The sequence below is a fragment of the Acinonyx jubatus genome, chromosome C2 (assembly GCF_027475565.1).
Source record: "Acinonyx jubatus isolate Ajub_Pintada_27869175 chromosome C2, VMU_Ajub_asm_v1.0, whole genome shotgun sequence".
Taxonomy (NCBI): domain Eukaryota; kingdom Metazoa; phylum Chordata; class Mammalia; order Carnivora; family Felidae; genus Acinonyx; species Acinonyx jubatus.
In genome coordinates this window covers 74783790-74809999 of record NC_069384.1, presented here as the reverse complement: position 1 = coordinate 74809999, position 26210 = coordinate 74783790, and the positions used below count along the sequence as shown (strand labels likewise).

At 40.9% G+C, this 26210-nt stretch overlaps 1 protein-coding gene across 3 annotated transcripts in view; it reads right to left on the bottom strand.

The window, feature by feature from the left end:
- FGF12 (fibroblast growth factor 12) overlaps positions 1-26210 on the bottom strand; it is a 556824-nt gene that overhangs the window by 250589 nt on the left and 280025 nt on the right. The window contains exon 1 of one of the 3 annotated variants that reach the window (XM_027061185.2): positions 11043-12137. The exons of the other annotated variants lie outside the window; for them this stretch is intronic. Within the exon in view, the coding sequence (XP_026916986.1) occupies positions 11043-11241 (199 nt within the window). The 5' untranslated portion in view covers positions 11242-12137. Of the gene's footprint in view, positions 1-11042; positions 12138-26210 lie in introns of those variants that run through there. 3 annotated transcript variants of the gene reach the window in all.

The window sequence follows — 26210 nt, the reverse complement described above, 5'->3', positions numbered from 1 at the left end:
TGAGCTGAAGTTGGACAGTTAACCAACCGAGCCACCCAGGTGCCCCAACAAAGTGCCAATTCTAACAAGAGTTTTTAATCAAAATTTCAGGCATTTCCTGGATTCAAATACCGAACCAAGATACATGAACCTTGCTGTTCTCCAGCCCTTGCAGGGTATGTACCCAACAGCTCCATGGAAACAAGCTTTGGACTGAATGTGTTTGCTCAGCATGAGAAAGAGAGTGGGCAGGACTCTGGTTTGGGTGACAATAAGAAGTGGTCCAAGGAACCTTTACCTTCAGGTTCCAAACCAAGATGGTAGCCCCATTAGCAGAACTATAATGAATAAAACTCTAACTCAAGAATCCATGTAGTAAACCAGAAAATACAGCTCAGGAGCTTCAAAGAAGGACATTTTGTGGAAAAACTAAAGAAGCATGATTTCGAACTGAGTTTCATTCTTGGCGCTGTTTTTCTCATGGCTTATAGGTGGAGAGGGAAGTGTAGTCAAACCTCTCAAGATACCAGAGCTGCGAAATGTGAAAGGAGCCCAGCCACGATGCTGATGACTCCTTTCCTGGGCAAAAGCTACAAATGATAATGGTTCTGGGACCTGTCAGGGAAAGAGAGGGTCAGCAAGGAGGCAAACAGGAGCCCTCTCCTGAAGAGAAAATACATCTCCTCCAACATCTTTGAGGGATACCCCATTAGGAAAGGACTACAGAGGAAGCCTGGGTTTCTATCAACAGGACTTCCTTTCCTAGAATTCTGAGCTTCTGGACCATCATCACCTCATATGCCATTCAACACTTCACCTCATGGCTACAGTCCCACTGCACGCAAAATCCCACTGCAGTCTTTCTTGAAACAGTCAAGCAGGACCATGTAGCTTTAACTCTCTCCATAGTGAGAAATCTGGGTTTCCTTGATATTTGAGATCCTCCTCATTTGTTATCATTTTTATTACTTAGACACGACTAACATTTTCTGTTCCAACCTCTTTATGTGATTTTCGGTAGCTGTCTTTTCTTTTTTTTTTCTTTTTTTTTTTCATGTTTATTTATTTATTTTGACAGACAGAGAGGGAGAGCAAGCAGGAGTGGAGGAGAGGGAGGGAGAGAGGGAGAGAGAGAATCCCAAGCAGGCTCCTCATTGTCAGTGTGGAGCCCAACTCTGGGCTAGAACTCATAAACCATGAGATCGTCACCTGAGCCTAAATCAAGAGTCAGGCACTTAACTGACTGAGCCACCCGGGTACTCTGGGTGGCTGTCTTTTCTTAAAGTCTTCTCCCCAACAAAATATCACATATGGGATGGATATTATATAGACAGCTCAGCTAGCTCTATGTGCCTAGAAACAGAATCTGACACTTATTCTAACCAGGTAATTTGAATATAGAACCCTACTTTTGGTACTTACTTAAATTTTGCCCTTGGTTCTTAATTATTTGAGGAGTATTATCTGATTCTAGGGCATTGTGAAGGTGATCTGGGTCATCTTTTGAATTCCCCAAATTAAAATAAAACATTCAAGTCACCAGTAGCCATAAAAAAATACCTTCTGGAAATTTTTATTTTTAAATTTTTTATAATAACTTATACAAGCTCATAGTTTTTCTCTCCTGAATCTTTCATACTTCATTTCAATCCCCTTTTTGACCTTAGGTTTAAAAAAATCTTAAACACTACAGTGCACTGGATTTAATTTGTAATCCTTGAAGAACACGATGGGACTAAATTGGGGTCAAAAGAAATAAAGAACAATACCTTTGATAAAGATATGTTTAATAGCACATTACACGTAATTAAAACATGGGATGCAGTTAGGAATATCCTAAATAGCACACTAGGAAAATAGTTTTTATAAGTCCTGTGTAAGTAAAAAGCAGGGAGCAGATGAATATGTCATGTCCTCATTCATGAGTGTTTCTCCTGCGGGGAGGGGAGCTATTTAATGACTTTGTAAGCTAAAATAAGGCCCTTAGATGTCCTTTAATAGAGTTTCCTTGTTTTTTCAAAGAACAAAACAGGCCCAGGGGCACCTGGCTGGCCCAGTTGATGGAGCATACGACTCTTGATCTCAGGGTTGTGAGTTTGAGCCCGACATTGGGTGTACAGATTAGTTAAAAATAAAGAGCTTTAAAAAAGAAAAGAAAAGAAAGAAAAGAAAAGAAAAGAAAAGAAAAGAAAAGAAAAGAAAAGAAAAGAAAAGAAAAGAAAAGAAAAGAAAGGAAATAAATGGGTCCATTTCCAGTGCTGGCAGAGTGCGGAAAAAAAAAAAAAAAAAAAAAGACTAGGAAAAACAAACCTCAGTTGAAACTCATAATCTACATACTTCTAACTGGATTCATGAATGTGAGGAGCCCCAAGGTGGCATCAGCATCCTTGTGAGAGAACTGGACATAGCAGTGAGCAACCCTCTTCCTCTGGGGCTTGCTGTAAAGGTAAGATTCAGTGAGTAGGTATGTCATTTCCTCACTTCTTTAACAGCCATTGAGGAACTGCAGCAACACGGGCAGGATGCTAGGCACTGAGAAATACTAAGGAACGGTGCACAGCTCCTATCTTAAGGAACTCACATGTTGGTCAGAAAGAAGAAGCACACACAGACCACATTTATGTGGCTCAGATTTTGGACACCATTGAACACTTGAAAGATTCAGCAGTAAGCAAAAAGAAAGGATCATCGTAATAATGTAACATAGTGTACACAGTTTCTAGGGGTTATGAATATGTTCCTGAAGGCATTAATGAATAAAATAACCATTTTTGCTTGTTTGAGGGCCATAAGATATGAAAGGATGGTACTGGAATCGTTGGTGGCTCTGAACCCTGGCTGCCCTGCAGAATCACCTAGGAAGTTCAAAACCAGCAAACAAAACTCATGACTGATGTCTGGGCCCCAGAGTAGACACGTTAAGTCAGATTTTCTGGGTGTACAGCATTAGCACACTTTAAAAACTCACAGGTGATTTCATTTTGCAGCTACTTTGAGAACTGCTGGCCTATATAATCTCTAAACTCTAACATTTTGTGATTGGATCACAGATCCTATTTGTCTCATGTCATTCTCCTCTAGGAAACCAAGTTTGCTCTTAGGCCTTAGGGCTCTCTCTACTCTAAATGACCCCTGAAAAGTCGTTTAAAAAGATTGTAAACACTTAAACTCCAATTAAGAGACATTAACAACAGTATGATTAGAAGCAGGGAGCCAAAAACTAATGAAATGACTAACTTTGGGCAGGTAAAATAAGGAAGACTTTACAAAGTCTATCTTTTCAAACTCACATGATTTTACAAAGACCAATGAACTTGGTCTAAACTCACATATGAAATCCACCGAGGTGCCACACATAATGAAAACCATATTCAGGACATATTTAGGACTGAACCAGGCTAAATGTCTTTGAGTGCCCATTAGATACTAAACATTTTGTTTCAATTTTAAAAGGTTAGAAAAATTATGAAGGTTTTCTACTTTCTTTAATATTTTTCTCTGCCTGAAATGTATTTGCTTATAGGATTACCCTTGCAAGCAAGGCCCTAGATCATCAGTGGTGGAGAGTAAGTATTCTAAAATGTTTCTGTGAGAATTCAAGAATAAAGTAGATAGCCTTACACAGATAGGTAATCAGGATCTTCATCATAGTATAAAACTACTAAATAATAAATAATACCATTACTCAAATTTTCACCTTAGCATCCCATAGTGCTTTGCAGTTTGGGAATAGTAGTACTCAATGCACATCAACCCTGCTCCTCCCCAGCTCCCCTCCATCTGAACTAAGTTCCCACTCACTACTGAATTGTTCAGCCAGGTATCATCCAGGCACCTTACCTGCTCTTGATTCAGACCTACCTATTATCAGGCTCTGTTCATTCCACCTCCCCCTCCTTTTTTCATAACCATGGCGACTGCCAGAATGCCTCAGGTCAACATGAGCTATAGCCTAGGCCAATGGTTCTCAAATTTGTTCATCTCAGGACTCTTTTAAGACCTCTAAAAACTATTGAGTCCCAAAAAAGCTTCTGTTTATGTGACTTATGTCATTCAAAATTTACCATGTTTAGAACTTACAACAAAAATTTTCAAATATTGATTAAAAATAACAAGCCTATTAAATATTAATAACACGATATGTTTTAATAAAATACATCTACAATTTCCAAAACAAAAATTTCTAAAAAAAAGTAGTTTTCATGCTTGCAAATCTTTCTAATGCCTGGCTTAATACAAATCAGCTGGATTCTTAAACTTGCTTCTGCATTGAATCTCTTGAAATATGTTGTTGTGGTTGAAGTACATAAAGATAACCTGGCCTCACAAAGATACATGGTTGAAAAGGGAGGAAAATTTTAACAGCCCTTCCAGATGATTGTGGATATACTATATAATCTCTGGAAGACTCCACTGGACACTTGTAACAGAATGAATGAAAAAAGTAAATAATTAGTATTAAGGACATGTTATTATGAAAACAGTTTTGACGACATGGGCCCAATGAATGGTTTTCAAGGAGCTCTTAGGGCCTCTGTACCACACTTTGAGAACTGCTGACCCAGACTTATGCCCTAGCCTTCTTATGATGCCTTAGCTTCTACTCTGGCTATCCTACAATCCGTTCTCCTCTCCAAAGCCAGAGCGTCCATTTAACTATGCAAGTCATATTATATCATCCCCTATTTCTGACTTTTTATGGATCCTAGAATAAAATACAAAATCCCTCACAACTCAGCCCTTGCCACACTTTCCAACATTACCTGTACCTTTGCTCACGTTATTCGATCTACATTTCAACTCCCTCCAACCTCAATTTTCACAAAAGTTGTTCTCTTCTGCCTTGAATATTCTTCCACTCCCCTTTGCCTGCCCCATCCTTCAGAACTCAGCTTAAATGACTCTTCCTCAGGGAAATATTTCCTGCCTAAATGTTAGAGATCATATCTTCATTTATAAATCAGCAAACCGAGGCTCCAAGATAATAAGAAAGGTGCCTACTGTTCTTACAAATAATATATCCAGAATATCCAGTATTTGAATGCAGATCCCACACCAAAATCCATGTACTTAATTACTCTGCTTCACCATCAGTTAAACAGAAAAGAAAAGAGAAGAAAATAAAAGAGTAAAAGAAAAAAAAAACAGGAAGACTAAATCCTGACCTTGATATTAATCTCTTCACATTTGTAAACATCTGAAGTAATTGTTTATGCTTATAGTCAAGAAAGCCCATCCCTCTGGACCCACGTCTCCCCATGAGGCCTGGGTGCCCCAAGTGGCATACTTGACATCTCTGAGGCTCCTGGCATGCATAGAGGGACACCTTAGCCAGGAGCCTAGGACCAGTACCCATCAACCCAGCCACCAGTCTTTCTAATTCATGCTTCATCCTCACTAGAGATCCCCCCTAGGGGCTCTAGGTCACACACAGAGCAAAACAAACCTGCCATCACACTCCACATGTCCTTGAACTCTTCATCTGATTCACCCAACAAGAATTTCCCAGCTTCAAATCAAATTGAGTTATTCACATTCAGTCTTCTTAGCTCAACTTAGTAGAAGATAAGGGCAGATGCCTGCAGTGTAGGGGGTGGGGGTCATGTGACAGCTTAGCCACTTCCTCACTCCATGAACCTGAACAAGTCTCCCTGCCACTCTGAAGCATAGCTTTCTGATCACAAAGATAGGGCTGCCCATATCAGTGGATTGCTCTAAAGAATAAAAGGAGGAAAAGCTGTGAAGAAATTCTGTAAATTCTTGTCATATAGTCAAGTTAATTGTTATTAAAAGTTATTATTATATATGATTAATTTATAGGCATTTTGTATCTAAGGCTCTCCTTTTTACAGATGCATAGAAGGTGGCCTTGAAATGAGAGTCCTTTCTATATGGTGCATCTTTCTTTAAACAAGTAAAGTTTTCTAGTTTGCTGCGTAGACCATTAGAATGCAAAATGTAGTAAATGAACTGGGCCCCCTCTAATGAGGCTGTCTTTGAGAGTCCTCATAAAATCTAAAATAATTCTAGGATGGAAAGTCAATAGCAAACACATTTTGATGAAGCATGCAAGGAAGAGACAAGAAAAAGTAATCACTATTAACAAATTCCCCAAACCAAATCCACACTGTAGTATCCACACACAAAGATGCGCTCACCAGGAACAGAAGCAATGTGGTGCTATACTAGGAAGACCTGTACTTTTTTTCTACATATAATTTTATGAGCCAAAGCTTTAGTTTCTAAAGATCTTCCAAAATATTCCTGTTGCATACTCAAATACAGAGACTGCCTCATTTCCTGCAAATTGTTTTTCTAATTCTATTCAAAAATATCAACTTCATTAAAACTTTAAAGATTTAATCCTGAGTTATGGTTTGATGAGATCTCTGTGGGATGAAAGAAAATTAAGAGATCACAGTACCTGCTATTTTAAAATGTTCTTACAATGGAAACTTAATTTATCGATGAGAATGCATTGCTTTAGAGAAAATAGGATTAAAAAAAAAACATTCAAAATATCAGTTTAAACCCTCCGGCGGGTTTCTGAAGTGAAAAGCTTCTTTGCTTTTTTTATTTTTTTAGTAGACATCAAGCCAAATATCATTTAATTAGGCTGATTCTGTAGTTGAGATAGGAGTCAGACTTTTAAAAAAGAAAATACAATAAAAGTACTTGCTATAAATGTAAAATATCACCTGTCATATGAAACTATTTTTGATCTATATATTGACCAAAAGTATTTCAATTTATAAAAATCTAATTTATGTTCCATAGATCCCATGATTAAGCATTATTTCCCCTTTCTCATCAATTTTCTTGCTGAAGTTTCTATTTTCTGTAATGTCTTCTTCATCTATGTAAAAGAATGTATTTGATAGTAAAATGTTGAATGAGTGTGCTATTAAATTCTATACATCTACCAAAACAAGTTGGAAGGATACTAAAATATTTTGAATACACACAATTTTTAGAAAAGCAGAAATAAGGACTCAAAAATAAGACAAACAAAAGGCAACAAAATTTAGCAAAAACTATAATCACTTACTTGATTCATTTTATCCACTCAGTATAAATATACTACATCATTTTCAAAAGGGAGGGGCCTATAAAACCAAATACTTAAGACATGAAAAATATCTAATGTTTTCAGACGAGGAATTTTTCCTGATTGCTGATTTTTCTTAATGCTCTGGATTAAAGGAAGGAATTAAATGATATAGAAAAATAATAAAAACAAAAAAAAAATCTCTTAAAATACGTGATCAAGACTTTTCTCATCACTCTATACCTTCCAGAGGGCTCTCATTTGAAAACTGAAAAAGTGATAGGGATGACCTCCAAGGTTCATGGCCTCTCCCACAGTCAGAGGGTCGACAAACATTTTTCCCTTCTTGATTGTAAATGCTATCCACTACCTGCAGTGACTTTAGAGTCAAAACATAAATGTTTTGGGAGTCCACCAATTGTACAGGTGTTTCTACTCAAAAGTAGAACAAATGTTGGAAATTAATAAGCTATGCAATTCACATGGATGTAGTCATAGCCTAGATGCCCCAAATCATCATCTAAGCAAAAATTTTAGCAGGCCTCGCTCAGACAGGTATTTCACCCATAAATAATGACTTAAATAATAACATAAGAATGCTCCTTTCCTAATTAACAGGTACACAAACAGAAATGTTCTAAAGGCTTTTTTATGGTTCAATGACCTCAGCCAACTTGCCAGTTCAAGGTCTGCAACATCTCATTTCCAAAGAGCTACAATACCAGTGCCTAAAGGGCTAAGAACTCCTGTGCTGTCTGCACATCTTCACTAATGGATTTACTGTATAATGCATGGTACCTCCTGTATTCTGCACTCTTCATGTTCTAATTACAAAATAATAATAATAATAATAACAACAAAAACAGCAGCAGCAGCAATCCCTAATGGTAAACATAAATGCAAAATCTATACAATCACTTCCCTCTTTAATAGAGAACACCCCGTTTTTTATACTGCTTTTTTCAGTGTTGTGTTGTGAGGAGCACGGACAAGAAAAATCAACTGGATCTAGTTCTAGTCCCAATTTTGTCACAATCTAGCTATGTAACCTTCCACAGACCACCAACTTGCTCTGATTCTAGGATTTCTCATCTAAATAAGGATTGTGCTGTACAGTCCCAGGGCAAGCCATCACACTGTGCTCCCAGGATAGCATTATTAAGCATCTGATGTGCACTATGGCACTGGAATTTCACGATGAGAGGTCCTGTTCTTTGACTTCTCGTTTTAACTGGAAATATCATTATTTTAAAATCTGAAACCTTTGCTATTTAATTTCAGTTTTCCACTGTGTTTATAAACTTTCAACCTTATACATGTCAGAATTTGGTGAACTAAGACAAGAAAGTGAGAGACACTCAATATGTCAGCCCTGAGATCAGAAATACAACCGTGGCCTGTCTCATCCAACATGTGACATAGTTTCACTGCCTCAGCCTCATTCCTTTGGAAAGTCTGGTCAATGGAATATATGTCTCAATGACAGAAGTTCAGAGTAGGAATTCTTTATCAGGACAAGTTATTCCGTTTCACCTCTTGATTACCATTTGTGCCTCAGTTTATAGTTTCATAAGGATATGACTTAGAAGGGCAAGTGATTTGAAGAATAAAACTCAAATATTAAGTGAATGTAATATCAAATGCTTATAAAACATATTCCCTCAAATAGCTTTTCTTCTTGGTGTTTAGCAACTCCCTCCTAATCCAGTAAAAGAATCTCCCTGGAATTGAGATGTGGAAGGTGCTATCACTCTATAAATAGGTTGATCCCATGCTATGTGAATCATGGTTGCTGACAGCAAATCAACAGACTAATTATTTGGCTTTGTTAGTAACGATAATAGCACACTATCATCTTTCCAAATCTTTTTCCACACCCCACACTCCATTCTTCTAAGCTAAGCTGCAGACCAAACTGAAGTCCATGGTGTACAGATACATGCATGTGGGCCTTGCACTGGGCATGTCTTAACTGGGCCTGTCATCTCTCTGCCAGATTATTACTGTGAGACTTTAGCTAAAGGAAGTCACCAGCCAGGATCCTCTCTGCCAAGACATACACTAAGTAAATGAGAAACAGAACCGGATTAAACACTGAAGAAAACAATAAACTCAGCAATTCCCTCAAATTCTATTTTCTAATGAGATGCCAAGGAAAGGGCCACAGGAAGCAATTTCCCCACGTAAAAATTCAGCCATGCAAATTGTTCATCTCCAAATCAACTTCCACAAGGATCAGGTGAGTTTAGCTTATCCATTCACAAATATCATCCACCTATCATTTTTACTGCCTCGTTTAGAACTGAGGAGGCTGAGTAGGATCTATTCACAAGCATCATTCATTTATCCCAACTAGAGTACGAGAATGTACTTCAAAGACTGAACTGTAAGAGTCACATTGAATTCAGAGACTTGAATTTCCTTGTAGACCACATTAGCCCTCAGAGAAGACAACCCCCAAATGATCATTGCACAATACAAATGATTTTGTTTTCCCCTAATATGAATTATATACTCTATAAATATAGAACTCTGTTTTCATATAAATCTTCAGTTTATGACATTCACAGTCTATATTAATTGTATGTAAAACAACAGAGATTTTAGTAGCTCTCGCCTTAGGATCACAATCTTTTTGTTTACTCCTGAAATTTACTATTTTATCAAAATCACAGAATAAGAAAAGGAGTCCACTGTGGAGTGAATCATGCCATGCAAATCCATGGGAGAAATGAAAACGAGATGGCTTCTTCACAAGACTGAATCCTGAATTTCCAAACTAATTCTGAGCCTCACTGTCCAGACTTTCCAAATGTCTTCCTCACCCCCGTGACCCTAGCCCATGGGTTTCATTTCTGGAACCCAGGAAAACATCACCGTCAGAGTTGCAAAGATGCTACCCTAAACCAGTCAACTGATCACAGACTAAGCTTTCGTTCTAGACCACAATTTTTTTCAGTTGTCCACAATAAGGGGAGAGTATCTGCAGATTGCAAATGACAGAGCGGGCCACACCCTGAGGATCCACAAAGTCTGGTGGAAGCACAGATCTGGGCAATTCTGCATTTGTTGTCTCAAACTGGCCTGGTTTAAGCTGGGAGTAAGCACCTGGAAAATCAAGGTATCCAATTTCCCTTTGATAATAAAGATCCATCAAAGACCAACCATTTGAGTTTAGGGACAAAGGGAATCAACTTCAGAAAGGCCTTAATAAGAAAATCTCTGATAAGTCTAAAGTTTTCTTCACACTACCTTAGGCCAAACTGCAGATACTATGTTATTTCCTTAATGTCCCAAAAGAAAGTGTGAGTGTACAAAGGGTGGGCACAATAGGGCAGGAAAGTTAATGAGTAGAACCCTGGGAAACTAGGAGAGTAGCCGGAGGAAGAGAATAAGAAAAAGGTCTGTGTAAAAGGAAGTGAAAGGGCATATGGGAAAGTGGGGAGGTGAGAACTGATTGGAATGTCTGAAAGATGCAATATCATGTGTTGCTGGAGGAAGAGTTAGAAAAAGAATAAATTTAAGTTCATCTGGTGTCTAAGTGTCTGTGTCCAGAACTATGCTAAATGTTATGGGAGATTATAGGGAAGAAGGTTTATTTATATGTAGGTTCTCAGCAGGCAGTGTCAGCACTGGATTCATGGATGGATGAGAGAGAGAGAGAGAGAGAGAGAGAGAGAGAGAGAGAGAGAGAGAGGAATATGAATGAATGAGATGGTCGCTGCCCTCAAGAATTCGACAGGCTATATGGGACCAGGAGCATCCACACATATAGCTTTCCTCCTAGTCAAACCGTGGTTTCTTCAAGATATAAAGTGTTTTCCTGAATATGGGACAAGAAGCTATTAACTGATAGAGGGTGATTGAAAGAGAGACGTCTGGAAATTAGGGGAGCAGGGGGGCCAGAATGGCACAGGAAGATCCTGGTTCCCTTCCGTGGGTGCCCCCAGGTGCTCTGCAAAGAGGGGAGTAGGGTGTCAGCTCTGGGGAGCCCACTGCTTGGGCTTCTACTGACCTGGTCTCCGCCTCACGGGCCTCTTGCGGCCGCTGCAGAAGCGCACTTTGCTGAATACCCCGAGGACGTGCCTTTCGCACAGGGAGCGCCCGTCTTTGCTGGGGCTGGAGCGGCGCTTGGAGGCCGACACCCGGTCGCTGTTGGACTCCCTCGCCTGTCGCTTCTGCCGGATCAAGGAGCTGGCTATCGCCGCAGCCATAGCTGCTCAGCGTGGGCCCCAGGCCCCGGGCTCCACTGCGCCCTCGGGATCGCGCTCCACCGGGGCGAGGGCAGGACCTCGGCGGCCTGGAGGGACAGGGCAGGCGCGGGGAGGCAGTGCTAATATTTGAGGAGGCTGCAGTACCGAAAACCCGACGCCCACAAGGTTAGTCAGAGTCTGGGCAGTGGCGACAAAATGTGTGAGAATCCAGATGTAAACTTCCCCGACCGCTGGCAGCGGGGGCGGGGCGGTCCCAGGCCTTCCAGTTAACTAGACTCTTGCACCCCAAACTTGCACCCCAAGGCGATCCGCGTCCGATGGGCCGTGGGGAGTTTGGTCACACTGCGTTCAGAGTACCAAATGGAAGGGGAAGAAGGATGTCCAAAACAACAAGCCGTGCCCCCGTTGGAGAGGCGCAAGCGTTGTAAGGTGTCCAAAGTATATCTACACATACATACATATAAAACCCTTTTACAAAGCAGAGTCTGGACCGAGGCGGGTAGCGTGCCCCCGGTAGAAAATACTAAAAAGTGAATAAAACGTTCCTTTAGAAAACAAGCCACCAACCGCCAGAGAGAAGGAGAGGAAGGCAGCAATTTAACTCCCTGCGGCCCGCAGTTCTGGAGATTAGGAGGTCCGTCCCGGCTGGGTGAGGTCTACGGAATGCATCGCGCCCGGCTGCGGTTCTCCAGGGGCCGGCCGCCGGAGTTCTGGAATTCCGAGAGGCGCGAAGTGGGAGCGGTGAGCCGGAGTCGGGGTAGGGGCGCGGGGCGGGGGCAGCTGTTTCCAGCTGCGGCGCGCGCGACTCCCCGCCAGCAGCGCTGCGAAGAGAGCGGGAGGCGAAGGAGGGGGAGGGAAGGAGGGACGGGGATAGAGGGAGGGACGGAGGGAGGGAGATCCTCGAGGGCCAGGCACCCCTCGGGGAGAAACCCGCGAGAGGCGAGCGCCGGGATGCGCGGGGTCCCAAGAGCGGGCGCTCTTTCTCTTTCTGCTCGCTTTCTGGCACAAGACGGGCACAGTTGGTGATTATTTAGGGAATCCTAAATCTGGAATGACTCAGTAGTTTAAATAAGCCCCCTCAAAAGGCAGCGATGCCGAAGGTGTCCTCTCCAGCTCGGCGCCCACACGCCTTAACTGGAGCTCCCCGCCATGGTCCGCCCGGGGCCGCCGCACCGAGCCGGTCTCCGCACAGGCTCAGAGGGAGCGAGGGAAGAGGGAAGGAGGGGGGCGCCCTGGCGGGCTCGGGATCAGGTCATCGCCGCGGTGCCCGGGCCCCCCAGGCTCGCGCGTCCCGGCCGTCCGCAGCTAGTAGGCAGCAGATCAGATGGGGATTACCCGCCGGACGCGAGGCCGATCACTCGCTCCCGCGCAGCCCATCCCGGCCGAGGAAGGAAGTGACCGGCGCGCTGCGAACCCCCGCGCGTCGGCTCGGGCGGGGCGGGGGCTGGCTGCGGGCGATGTCGGCTTGAAGCGGCTGCGGCTCCCGGCCGGAGCTGCCCACCATGGTCTGGCGCCGGGAGCACAGGCGGGGCCCCTAGGCCGTCCGGGGCGACGGCGGGAGGCGGTCGAGCGCGCCCCCGGGGCCGGACGCAGACTCTGGGGCCGGGGCCAGGGAGCAGGTGCGGGCTGCCGCCAACTCGCCCAACTTGCTGCGCGGGTGGCCGTTCAGAGCCGCGGGCTAGCGGGGCGCCCCCAGCCGCCGCGCCGCCGCCTCCCCAGGCCCCAGAGGGGGAGCTCAGGGCGGAGTCCCATTCATAGGCTGAGGCTTGGGGCGCGCCGAGCCTCACTGACTCCCGGGCGCCGCCGCTGCCGCCGCCCAGCCGGTTCGCTCTGCTGGAGCGCTAGCTCCGCAGGAAAACTCCAGGCGGGGACACGGCCGCGGAGACGGAGGGTGGGACGAAGAACTGGCTGCTGCCGGAGTACCTCCTGCACTGCTCGCCCACCCGCCCGAGGGCTCGCGAACGCCCTGGTGGGGCCGGGCCGGGGGCCGGGCTCCCGGAGCGCGGGGAAGCGCGGCGCGCGGGTCCTCCTCCCCTCCCAGACGCCCTCTGCTCCCAGACTCTCTTCTCCTTCCTCCCTCCCGTCACCCCTCTCCCCCTTCTCTGTCTTCTGTCTCTCCCCTTTTCTCCTCTCTACGCAATCCTACGTGATTGAGGTTTGGATGAGAAATTCTCAGAGGCAGAGTGAAGGAACTGCAGCTCCGGTCTGTTCTGTCCCATCCCTCCCCCAAGAGAAAACACAACCACCGGCCCGTTAAAGGACCCTGAATACACAAACAAGGGGTTAGGGGAGGAGGAACTGAGAGAAAGCAGTACACCCTCTCTTCCATAAGCTGGAACACGTAGAATTCTCTGTTTAGGAGGGAGGGCAGTGGACACCAGACAAAGTAACAATGGCCTTTTGGGCCCTCATGTTGGGCCCCACCTTCAGCTCATTTTGGAATAAAGTGCTTCTACATCCTTGAAACCCAGTTTTCTTGGTTCTATCCAGAAAGCTGCAAAGCAGGTTCCATCCTTTAAAAATGAGGTTGGATCAAGTGAGCAGCAAGCACAGAGAGGAGAATACAGGAGGGGTGAGAGGGCAACTGTGGACAAGGGCAGTCAAAAACCAGCTTTGGAGAGCAGTCAGGTCTCCAGGATGCTTGTGAGGACAGATATATGTTACGGAAAACTCAGCAGAGACGATCTTGTCACCCAAGATGAAATAACAGCATGAAAGATTTTGGAAACGTGAGGGAGTAATCACCTTCCACTCTTGCTAAGGTCTGGAGGTGGCTATTAGTTTTACTTACAATCTCTCTTCAACTCATCTTCAAATATCCCTAATCCTTCCCCTTCAGTCTGCCCACTAAGCACCAAGGGGAGTGCCAGAAGATTTCCAACAGAAACAAGTGCATCTTCAAAACATCCTAACAGAGGACAAGGAACAGGCAGGCCCTGGAAGCTACTGAAAATGTTCCAGAGGACAGGTCCCAAGAACTCTCTAGATGTGGGTGCAAACCTAACAGAAATTCACTTGGGCAATGAGAAGCATTGAGGCCTGTAAGGCTATTTAGGACTGAGCACTGTGTCAAACCAACCCTGCTGTGTCTGGGAGTCTGGATATTCCATGCTGCTGCTGGGAATAACACAGGCAGAGGAGTTTATGGGGAAGACAGCTAGGAAGAGGATCAAATAGACAAGGCCCCCTGAGAGGCGGGAATCCCAGCTGTCAACACAGAACACAATCCCCTGTGGCAGTTCCATATGAATAAGGACAGTGAACTTGGGATTCTAACAATACAAAACAAGACAGGAGAAACACACACACACACACACACACACACACACACACACACACACACACACACACACCTATTCTCCAAAAGTGAACTCAATACATTTTTCAAAACTGGATAGGATAAGTGGAATTCTTAAAATCATTGGTAACACCATCAATTAAGGAAATTTTCACAATTCACAGATAAAATCATTTTCCTTCCTTGGCCACCAGAAGATTTGTCTCATTCTGGAAGAAGGCAGGCATGGATAGTACTGGCTGTTTGGGGGCTCCTTGCTTTCTGCAGCTCAGCACCCAAAAAGGAAAAGGTCAGCTTAGGTGAGGACTATAGGGAGATGGGAAAGAGAGGGGTGTGTAGTGAGGCCCTGAGGAAATCATAGCTAAACTTGGAGTTTCTTATCCTCAAAATGGGAATAATCATTCCCATCTACCTCACAGAACTGAATATGTGTGCGCAAGCATTTTGAAAACTGGAAAATGCCAAATGAGTGAAAGAGATGATGACTGTTTATTTTTTTAAGAAAATGCATGATATCCTTTTGAGATGCTTTTTTCAAATGCAGATCCCTGATGGTTTCTCAGAACATGAAGCAGAAATCTCTGAGTAGAGGCCAGGAATTGAGTTTTTAACAAATTTTTCATGTGCCAAAGTTTGAGAGTTTTATTCACACACACACACACACACACACACACACACACACACACACACACACAGTATAGGTAATACTAGAAGGAAAAAATCAACTCCAGACTCTCCAAATCTAGGGGTGCCTGGGTGGCTCAGTTGGTTGAGTGTCGGACTTCAGCTCAGGTCATGATCTCATGGCTTGTGGGTTCAAGCCCCATGTGAGGCTCTGTGCTGACAGCTCAGAGCCTGGAGCCTGCTTCAGATTCTGTGTCTCCCCTCTCTCTCTCTCTATCCCTCCCCTGCTCTTGCTCTCTGTCTCTCAAAAATAAATAAATATTAAAAATTAAAAAAAAAACTCTCCAAATCTAGTACTCTCTCTAGGATTGCAGTCCTGTGCTACCCTCCCCCACCCAAAAGCCAGGGATGAGGATGTGTGTTCTCTAATCATTGAGTAATGTTGGGTTTTTTTTTTCTGTAAGTTTATGAGAAATTAAGATGCTTTGATGCAGAAGGTAAACAATGTAGTAGTACAGGATAGAAGAGGGTGATTGGCAAGAGATGAAAAAGCAGACAACACTTGTTTGAAGTTCTCTTCTTTGTCCTGACATACCAGCATCAAGTCAGGCATTTAAGGAACAAAATAAAAACAACACATGTGAGCTCTCTGAGAGTGACACTATTCCTGTCTTAGATCTCTATTAAAAGAATATGGTGTTTTCGAGTCCATTAAACAACAAAGACTCTACTTTTCTTCTTGCAGTTCTGCAGCTGTTGTCAAAGTGCTTTTTTAGCTGCTTAGCCCTATAAGTCATCCCGAACATTGTTTACTTTATTTACTCCATTTCCCCAATGAGAGGAAGACATAGTATGGGGACCTTTGAGAAGATACCTAGGACCAAGGTATACAGCGGTTTAGCCCAGAAGCAATACTTAAGTTAGTTTTTTGATATCTAGAAATTCATAACTTTCCTAGCTGGGCCACGAAATGTCAGAAATCTTCCTCCATGGAAGGAAGTATTTGGGTGGCAGGAATGAGATTTAATCAGTCTACTGATGATTTAGGCAAAACAATCAGATTTTTTAGAGGGCAATATCTCAGAGATATCAATACCTTAATATTATGCTATCTTTCTTTGAACAACTGGAGAATTTCCCTTTACAATTCTGATGACATCATAGGTGGAAGAAGTTTTAATTACTTTGGAGAAAGCTGCCAATATAAATGGAAAGAATAATTATAGAGTTGTATTTATACTTCTGATCTCCACTCAAGCAAATAAAACATGGACAGTCTTAATCATCTCCATGTTTTAAAAGGAAAAAAAACACAGAACATTAAGAAAGCTTTCTCTTATTCACAGGCCAAGCCTTCAAATTCCCATATCAAACTGTTAGGACTATCGCAGTCATTCACTTGAAAACTTGTCTGAGCACAGAGTATCATCATCAAGGCTCTGTTTCAGTTACCAAGGGTAACCCTGTACCCCTCTACATTCTCCCTGTCCTCAACAAGCTTACAATACATGTGATCATGATCATATTTGACTCTTAATCACCTATTAGCTGGATACTACTAGCCAAGTTATTCAATCTCTCTCAACCACATCTGCAAAACAGGTCAGTGACCATGACACTAGCAGTATCTATCTAAGTGGGCCGCCACAAGGCTCAAGGATGTGATAATAATGTAAAGTATTAGAATGAGCATGCTGTCATTAAAATATCCATTTAAATCAAGTCCCTGCCCTAAAACCCAGACTTCCCAAAACAGAAAAACATACCCTGTGATTCATACACATCATCATTCACTCCTGGACATAATGTATTTAACAAAGGCTGGATCTACTTGAAATGAATGATTAACCTTGACATTGTAATGGCAAACAAAATTTTCATTAGTGGAATATTGTCAATGTCCTTGTCTGTTAGGAGCACAAAGGAATGTAACTCTGCTCATACATCATTCTGCTCTGAGATCAGACCCCTGACTCAAAGCTTGGTGAATATGAGCTCACTGGGCTCTGACACAGCAAGCTTGATGGGCAGAAGAATTTCTCCCTGAATTTTATCCCATGAGGTAGCTGTACTTCCATTTCCTTTTGCTTTTCTCTGTCAGATATTGGTAAAGATAGGTTGCAATATAAACAATTATTTTCTAAGAACGTGCGAATTCCTGTACACATCAAATTTATTTGTGGTTCTTTATTCAATAGTTCAATCGAATTTCTACATGTTATATGTTTGTCTGGTTTTGGTCATTTCTCAAAATATGAAAGACAATCGATTTAACTGTTCTGTATAATATAGAGTAAGAGTGGTATCCTTATTGTCCAAGTAGAGAAACTGTCAGTGTTTTGAAGAATATCTGTTTTGATAAGAAATATAAGATACAACTAATATGAACGAATGCTAAGCACCCTGCACAGTTCTAAGTGCACTGCAAATATTGACACATTGGATCCTTATAACAACTCTATGAGGTAGGTTCTGCCTTTATCCTCATTTTATAAACGAAGAATCTGGGGCATAAAGAGGTTCGGTTGCTTAATCAAGGTCACCCAGTTAAGATCTGGTAAAGTTCAAATGCAACCCATGAAATGTATTTCCAGAACTTCCCTTTTATCCTCTGTGTTGTACTGGATGTCAATAAAAACATGATACCATGCATAATTATAATCATGTAATAAAATTAACAAAACAAGAATGTGAATATCCTTTGCATTTTGATAGTCTTTTACTGTTTAGAAATCATCTTCCTATGTATTATCTCAGTGAGACTCCCAATAACTTTCAGCAAAGAGTTAAGGTGATAATAATAACCCAGTTTTACAGACAAACTAAGACTCAAATAAGTGATGAAATTCCCCCAAGGTCACGCAACAGATGAGTGAAGATCTAGGAGTTTAATCTAGGCCTTCTGATCTCAGTGTCTCTCATGTCCTAACTAAGATCACAGAAAAAAAATGGGAATGTTAAATGTCCTTTCATCCATCAATCTCTAGTACTCACTAGCAGGGTTTCACATCTCATAAATGACCTTCAAGAGATCATTCAATATTGCAAGGGAAAGGACTCAAGTGTCCCAAATCTTCTCTTTCCACAGCTTGTATTTCTCTCTGGCCTGGGGAGCTAAGGCAAGGCGGGGGGGGGGGGGGGGGTGCGGTGATGTTCCCTCCCTTGGCCATGAAAGGATACCCTTCAGTCTGAGAGTGTGACCTCCTCCTTTGTTCAGTAATTCAAGTTGAGCTTCGTAAGAAACTCCAGGAAAACTAAATAAAAATAGGAATTGGAGAAATTTATAAAAGGATAAATTTACTTTCCTTCCATTCTTATTCCTAAAAAGTATTCATTAGTTTGGCTTGAACCTCATGGTTGGCACTTGGTTATTTTCCTTCCTAGCTGGATTGAGGATGTTAGAAAGCCTGCTTCCATTGACTCATCATTGTTTTAGCCCCTTCTTAATTTCCACTGTCACTGATCCAGTGATACCTCTTCCTTCTAGGAAGAAATGTAGCTAGAAGATCCCATTAGAATATAAAACCCATAAGGAGAGGGAGATTGTTTTGCTTACTTTCCTATCTCCACTGCTTAAAAGAGTATTTAGTATATGGCAGATGCTCAATAAATTCTGGGATAAATTCATCAATGAAGTAATTAATCATCCATCTACCCATCTTAAGTAAAAAATAAAACATTTATTCTTATCTCAAGAAACAAACTCAGCTAACTCAGGGGTAGCTTCCACATTTCCAAGTTGATCATTTTTCTTTATCAATACCCTTTACAGTTATCTGCCTAAATGCAGTCCATCTATTAAAATCTGATAGCCTAAGAGGGAACATGGTACCTAGATTCCTGTGCTGAGCAACTCCCATCCCCCATAATTAGGTCTATAGTTTTCGTTCTGTTCTCCTTCTCTCATTTTGTCTCATTTGGTCTCATTTTGTCTCATTTTGTCTCTCTCTCTCTCCCTTTCTCTCTGTCTCTTTCACACGCACACACACACACACTCACTCACTCACTCACTCACTCACAGAAAAGAAGGAATATAACAAGAAAGAAAAAAGAGACCATAGACATCAGGTAAAATAAGTAGTCAACTTTTAAACTCTCAGAATATGATCAAAATTATCTTAAAATGGCTTGATAATCTTAATATCCATGCTGTCAGCCAGCCATCTTTACTGAGCGGCTGTCTTCATGGACCATCCTACTTGCTCTCATTTCTAATTTTAGATCCAAAAATTTCAAGGAATGGATCTTGTTGAAGTAGCAGTCACACATAGCACTCAGCACATGAATGACACTCAAACTGTATTATGAAAATTGTACAAAATTCATATTTTTGTCCACTGTATGCACTTAGCCCTGGGTGCTCTGAAATAATGATTAGTGAAACATCCCACTGGTCCTGTGCTCATGGGTGTTTGATATTGAGTACGATTTTATTGGAAATAACTGAAATATACACAGTGGTTAGGGAAAACTGTCAGGGGATCAAATGAGAGTTTGGACAAGGTGACCAGTAAGGTCATTTCCTGTCCTAAGTTTTTAGAATTCTCTAAAAATAAAATGTAAAGAGGAAAGAGTATGTAATTTAGAGTAAAGAATTTGTCCTTGCATGAAGTTACTTAGCCTGCCTAAACCTAAGTTTATTTGCCTATAATATGACTACTAAGTAGGACCTAGATTAGTTAAAATATGTTGAAAAAATAGCACTAAGTTTTAAAACTAAGAAAAATATGAATGAGCAAATGAATAAATGAGTGACTAAATGGATGAGTCAATGAGTAGATGGAAGGATGGATGAAAATACAGCATCTTTCATCAAAATTTTCTAAATTCACATTTTAGGATAAGAAAAATTGCTCAAAAAATTAAAAAATATTTAGCAAGCTTCCTTTCAGAATACTGGGAAGGCAAACAAGAAAATGTTCAAGAATTCCAGAGTAGTAAATGAAAGAATTTAGTAAAATTCTTAGTCATTCACTTAAAAATATTTTTCACATAAAACTATCCCCTGTGCCTAATTTTTCACACTGCTCCAGCATATGCAACATAAAATCAAGGGGCCACTGGTATACATGACTGTGTGTCCATGAAATGTAAGCCAGTATAGATAGATGATAGATAGATAGATAGATAGATAGATAGATAGATAGATGTAAATATTCATTTCAGTATTAAGCTACATAGAAAAGGATAAGATTATTGTCTAAGGATTTTTTTAACAGTATTTAAAACAAGAAGGAGCAATATTTTTGTAATGTTTTGGACAGGATACTGGTATTCAAATTCTAGTGTTAGATAGAAGAGATCTCATGAGGTCATTAGCAGTCATTACCTATTCTAGATAATTTATAAATATTGCAATCAGCTAGAAACCATAAGAAAAGAGACTTCTTTAAAAGTAAGTTAGAATGCTGTCTCTGGTTAATTGAATATGCTAAGAATGCAATAAAGGAAAACAGATTCCTTCCTTTCTCATTTTGACAGTTCTTTCTCTCATCTCTAAAAAGAGACAAGACAAGGAAATAGCCATAACTGGCCTTTAAAAGACAAGTAACTGGATGCATTTATCATTTGCTGAGGACAAACGTCAGGGACTGAATGTTGACTTCATGCTAAAATAACTGGACTTCATTATTCAAAAATATTCCAAGTATATTCTATATAGATTAGAAACAGAATTTGGGGTGCACCTGGGTAGCTCAGTTGGTTAAGCGCCCGACTCTTGATCTTCGTTCAGGTCATGATCTTGGCCCAGGTCACAATCTCACAGGCTCATGCTGTCTAGCCCTGCACCAGGCTCTGTGCTCAGTGCAGAGCCTGCTTGGGATTCTCTCTCTCCCTCTCTCTCTGCCCCTCACTGCATTTGTGCATGCTTGCGCACCTGCTCTTTCTCCTTTCCTCTCTCTGAAAATAAATAAACATTTTTTTTAAAAAAATAGAAATAGAATTTGGGAGAGGGAATCATGATTTACATTTTCTGTTCTTGTAAGGAGCTAGTACTTTGACTAGAGGAGATACTCTGAATTGCGTGCTGATTTAATTTTAACTTGAAAATAATAAATGTTCAGGATAAATAAAAATAGTCTCAAATTTTACCTTAGAGAAAACCTGAGGGATACTTTTATTAATAGTGATATTGTCTTGAGTCTCTGATAGCATCATTTAAGTAGTAACTAGAAGAAGAAGAAGAAGAAGAAGAAGAAGAAGAAGAAGAAGAAGAAGAAGAAGAAGAAGAAGAAGAAGAAGAAGAAACATATGTCTGATAACTATAGTAGAAAACGCATGGTCTTATTCTGGAAATATATTTCCCTTATACCCTTTGTATATATAGCACAGACATTGAACTACTGTTTTCTGATGATGTTATCTTGATAAAATCCTAGGGGAAACCCACACCATTCTCCTGAGGGGAAGGGTTACTCTCCAAAGTTAGTAGAAAGTCATAGTTTCAGGTATCAGATTAAAAAACAACAAACAAACAAAGAAACAAACAAAACCCTGAGCCTAAGAAGTTGCATTTAAAGCTCCAGGAAGAAGGTATGCCTTTTTCTCCTGTCCCTGGATTTTGAGAAATCCATCCAGGCTTAAGGTTGTTCTGACTCTCAAAAGAAGAGATGTCCTACCAAATAGAATCAGGCCATACAGGAATACAATCTCACAGGGGCTCCTAAATACTGGTCTGGAGCTGTGGGCTCCAGACAGTGAATCATATCAAGTTATCTGGATGTTAGTTGCAAATTACTCTTCATGTTGTGATTTCCTCTATTATACACTGGCCTTTGATAAAGTCTTTTCATTTAGTCAAGCAATCATTAGGTTTTCCTTACAGAGTCCTTATTAATTTCAGGCAAATCTTATGCCTTTTAGTTTGAACCCTCCAAAAATATCAACTGAAAACTATGTTCAAGGTATAGATTAAAAATATTTGAAAGAAAGGAAGAACAGTATAGGAAAGAGAAGGGAAACTAAAATTTATCAGGCATCTGTAATGCACCAGGCACAGTGCTGGGCTCAATACAGGTTATATTACTTAATCCTCATGGTAATCGTGTAAGGTCAACATTATTATCCACATGTATGATGAGAACACTAAAGGTCAAAAAGGTTAAATAATTGTCTGAAGTATGGGTCCAGTCAAGAATCGAAATCGAGTTTAGCTGACTCCAAATCCAAGGCTCCCTTCATGACTGTTTTTAGATGAAGAATCCACACTATGAATTAATAAGGAAACCATTTATATTCTTGAAGTGTTAAAAAAGTTAAGATAACCCATGAAATAAGGCCACTCAGAATCTAAGTCAGAGGCATCCAGACTATTTGTTTCCTGATGTTCATGGCCTCACTTGAAGCACTAGTTTAATAACGAGAGCCAGGGAAAGAAAAGATGAGGAAAATGATGTCTATCTTCAAGCATCTAAAAGAGTTCTTGGAAAAAAAGAAAGAGGTATCCTGTGCATCCAGAGGCAAACTTGGATTCAGTTAAGCAGTTGTATATAAAAAAGTGCAGACCAGCCCTGAAACAGATGGCTTCACAAAATGGGGACGTGAGCTTCCCATCATCAGAGGCATTCAAGTCAAGAGCAATACCACAGGAGGAGGGCTCAAGAGCTGAGATGCACTTTCTATAAAATGGTTACAGTTGGTATTGCTGGGGTAGAGAATGAACCAAAACCACTACAGGCTGCATCCAAGGCAAAACTTGGCAAATCTTTCTTTTAAGAAAGTGAAAAGGTAAGGATGAATGAGTGGTAACACTGATTGCTAGTGAAAAAAAAAATGATGGTAGAATGGAGAAAGGAGCAATGTAAGATTCAAGGAAACAGGGAAAGAATATCAAGATAGCCATATGAAGAAAGCATAGGGCTAACATTTCTTTTATATGATGTTAATAGGACATAGCTGATGAAGGGGGGTGCTTCTTGATGAACACTTGAGAGGTTAAATGATCATGTTCCAATGAGGTATAGTGTTCTACAGTGAGGAAAAGAAAACATGAACCTATTAAAATGCAGGTGAGGAAAGCTTCCCAGGAAAGGTTAGTGTCAAAGCCCCTACAGTGTTAGTCAAAATGATAGTGGATGGTCACCGGTCCTTCTGGATTCCTGTGTAGGAAAGATCCCACTTGAGTCAAGAGACTTTAAAGGAACCAAAAGCTAATAGCTTAAAGGTGAACAGAGAGCCAAAGGGAAATGATTAGGAGGCAAAGAATAGTATTAGGAACTCTAGTAAGGTTCCCTGCACAGAAGGTCTTTTGTGGGTAAACTGTTAGGCTCATAATGAAGAATATGGAAAGCAAATAGTTACACTGGCCTCCCGTTGCCATTGCCTGCTACAAGATCTACCATTTCTACTATCAGTAATCATAGAAAAATCTGAAGATTCAATTTATGGTGGAAAGAAAGACATATTTAAATCTATGTACACATTCACAGCTTTTAATATAGTATCTTTGATTTCATTTTTTAGAAAGAAAAAGGAGAATCACAACTCTGGAAAACTCAAAACTAATTTGAGAAAACTTAGTATAAACTGAGAAAAATTCTTACAAAATGATTTCTCAATTCAATGTTCCAAAACACAAGAAGGAAGATGGAGAGATGGGAGATGGTGGATCGACAGTTGTCATATATGTGACGTTAGGGATTTTGAAAGGCAGCCATCTTGTTGCCTGATTTGGCAATTTTTAACTTACTGCACACACAGTATTATCTTCAAAATTTGGGAGTAAGCATGAGTCCTGCTAGGTGACATTTTTGAGAAGAGAGTTATGTGACCACAGAAAGGTCATTTAACCTCTGTATATCAGTGTACTCATCTTAAGATGAGAAATTTTAAAAAGAACAGCAGATGATCATCATGTTTTGAATCTTCTAATGGAAGATTACTTTTGGAAGGGACCTGGAACCAGGAGTGACATTTAATTTTAGGGATTCTAAGCAACAAGAAAAATAGTATATAATCTAAAGTACCAGGTATTTTCAATGTGGCCACTTACTTGAAAAGAAAAGTATACTAGTACCTGTAGCAAAGACTGTCATGATAATAAATGACCCCAATCCAATGATACTCTCTGAAGCTGCCAAATTCTCCCAATTTGGGTTCAAACTTGGTCCCTCTGTCTCTGAGTGGGTGGAAGTGGAGGAATAATGAGAAATGATGAAGTGTTCTGTTACTTGTGAGGATGGCACAAAACAAAATAAAGCTATTTTCATCACAGTTGGACTTCATAGGTTGTTTTTTTTCTTCCTAGTATGCCATGTCTATATAGATCCAGAAATTTTAGATGGCTTTTAATAAGCACATTTGTAATCATTCAGAAAAAAAAAAAAAGAAAGAATTCTACAGTGATGAGAGTCAACAGAAGCAGTATGTTCTAATAGGCTTACTCCTAGTCTGACCTGAAATCTCATTCTCATGCTGTTTACTCAATATGGAACCTTGAACAAATTATTCCTCCTCTCTATGTACCTATTTTCCCATTCTTAGAATGAGATTAACAAGCTGATTATTGAGTTCCCTTCTCTCTCTAAAATTCTGTGGCTCTAATTATAATGCTCACCACATCATATTAATCATAAGAAGCAAACTAGGATATTCCCTTTATCTTCCTAAGTAACTTCAGGGTGGTTAACTAAATAAAAAGAGTGATTGGCTATCCTTCATCCCTCAACCATGCTCAGTCTCCAGAAGAACTAAATCTGACCAGTTATCTTTTACCACAAAGCACCTCTCTATAACTCTGGATAAAGGCAATGATAATGAAAGCAAATACTTTTTGAGTGCTAAGTCTAAGCATTTTATATGGATCAATTACTTAATTTCATAACAACCCCACGATATGGGTATTACTATTATCAACAAGGAAACAGAGGAACAAAAAAAGTTAAGCAACTCAGCTAAGGTTATATATACCACCAGTAAGAGAATGGCCAGGATTTGAACACAGAAAGTCTGGATCCAGCCTCTTACTAACAGATCGGTCCCCTCCCAGATATGTGGTGCTGGCGGTGGTGAGGGAGAAGGAAGGGGTGACTTACTGGTGATGGTGCTGGTTATGGCAGTTCTTCTTTATTGTCCCATAGGAAAAGGAAAGAGGTACTTGGCAGGGCAGGCAAGCGTGATATGAAAAATGCTTTCAAGTAGGAAAGGTTGGAAGCAGGCCCATGCTTTCTTCTTCTAAATAGCTAAAGATATGTATGAACTGAGCGATCTGCTTGAGAAAAAGTCATATCCCGTCTTACGATTTAAGTGTTTTTCAAGCATTCAATCCTCACAATTATCCTGTGGGATAAGCATGATAGATATGATTATTATTCTAGATTACAGAAAACATTGAAAGAGGAGTAAATTCAAGTAGTCAAGGTGATAGCTATTAATGAAAAAAGCAGGGCTTACTTAAATCTGTTGCCTTCCAAAGGGATGTCCTCTCCACTCGACCACGTTGGTTCTATTCACCCTTTCTAGCTCTCACGTGGAGCTCTCATCCATAGAGCAAAGCTTTCTCTCTCTATCCTTCCGTTATTGCTCAGTCCAAAAATTCACCACAGAGGATGCTGGCAGGTCTGAGCTTGCTCAGAATGCCTTACCATGATTTGTGGTATGGCTGCCTTTGTGGGCAGAGCACTAACCATCCAATATCACACTGCTGTCCTGCAATCAGAAAGTAATCCTCAATACTGACATCCCCCCTCAGTTTATACTCCTAGCTGAGCCCTATAATAGCACAGCATCTCACTTCTACTGCCTTGAAAATTGTGAGCAAGACTGACTCTGCTTTCGGAGCAGAATCAGGCCTAAATGTGTGTCTTGCTAATTTTCTTCTTTGTTGGAGAGCCCCCTGTTGCATAATCTGTGTAATTAAAGTGTGTATGGCTTCGCTAACCAATTCTTCTAGAGCCAGTAAAATAGTGTAAGACTTAAAAGAATTCTACTGGCAGTATCCATAAAATACCGACCTCTGATTTTCTTTTCAGAGTATTCAGTCTTAGGGAGCCACTATATAAGTATGTATCTAAAAAAGCAACTTAATGCAGTTATCAAGTCACTAAAT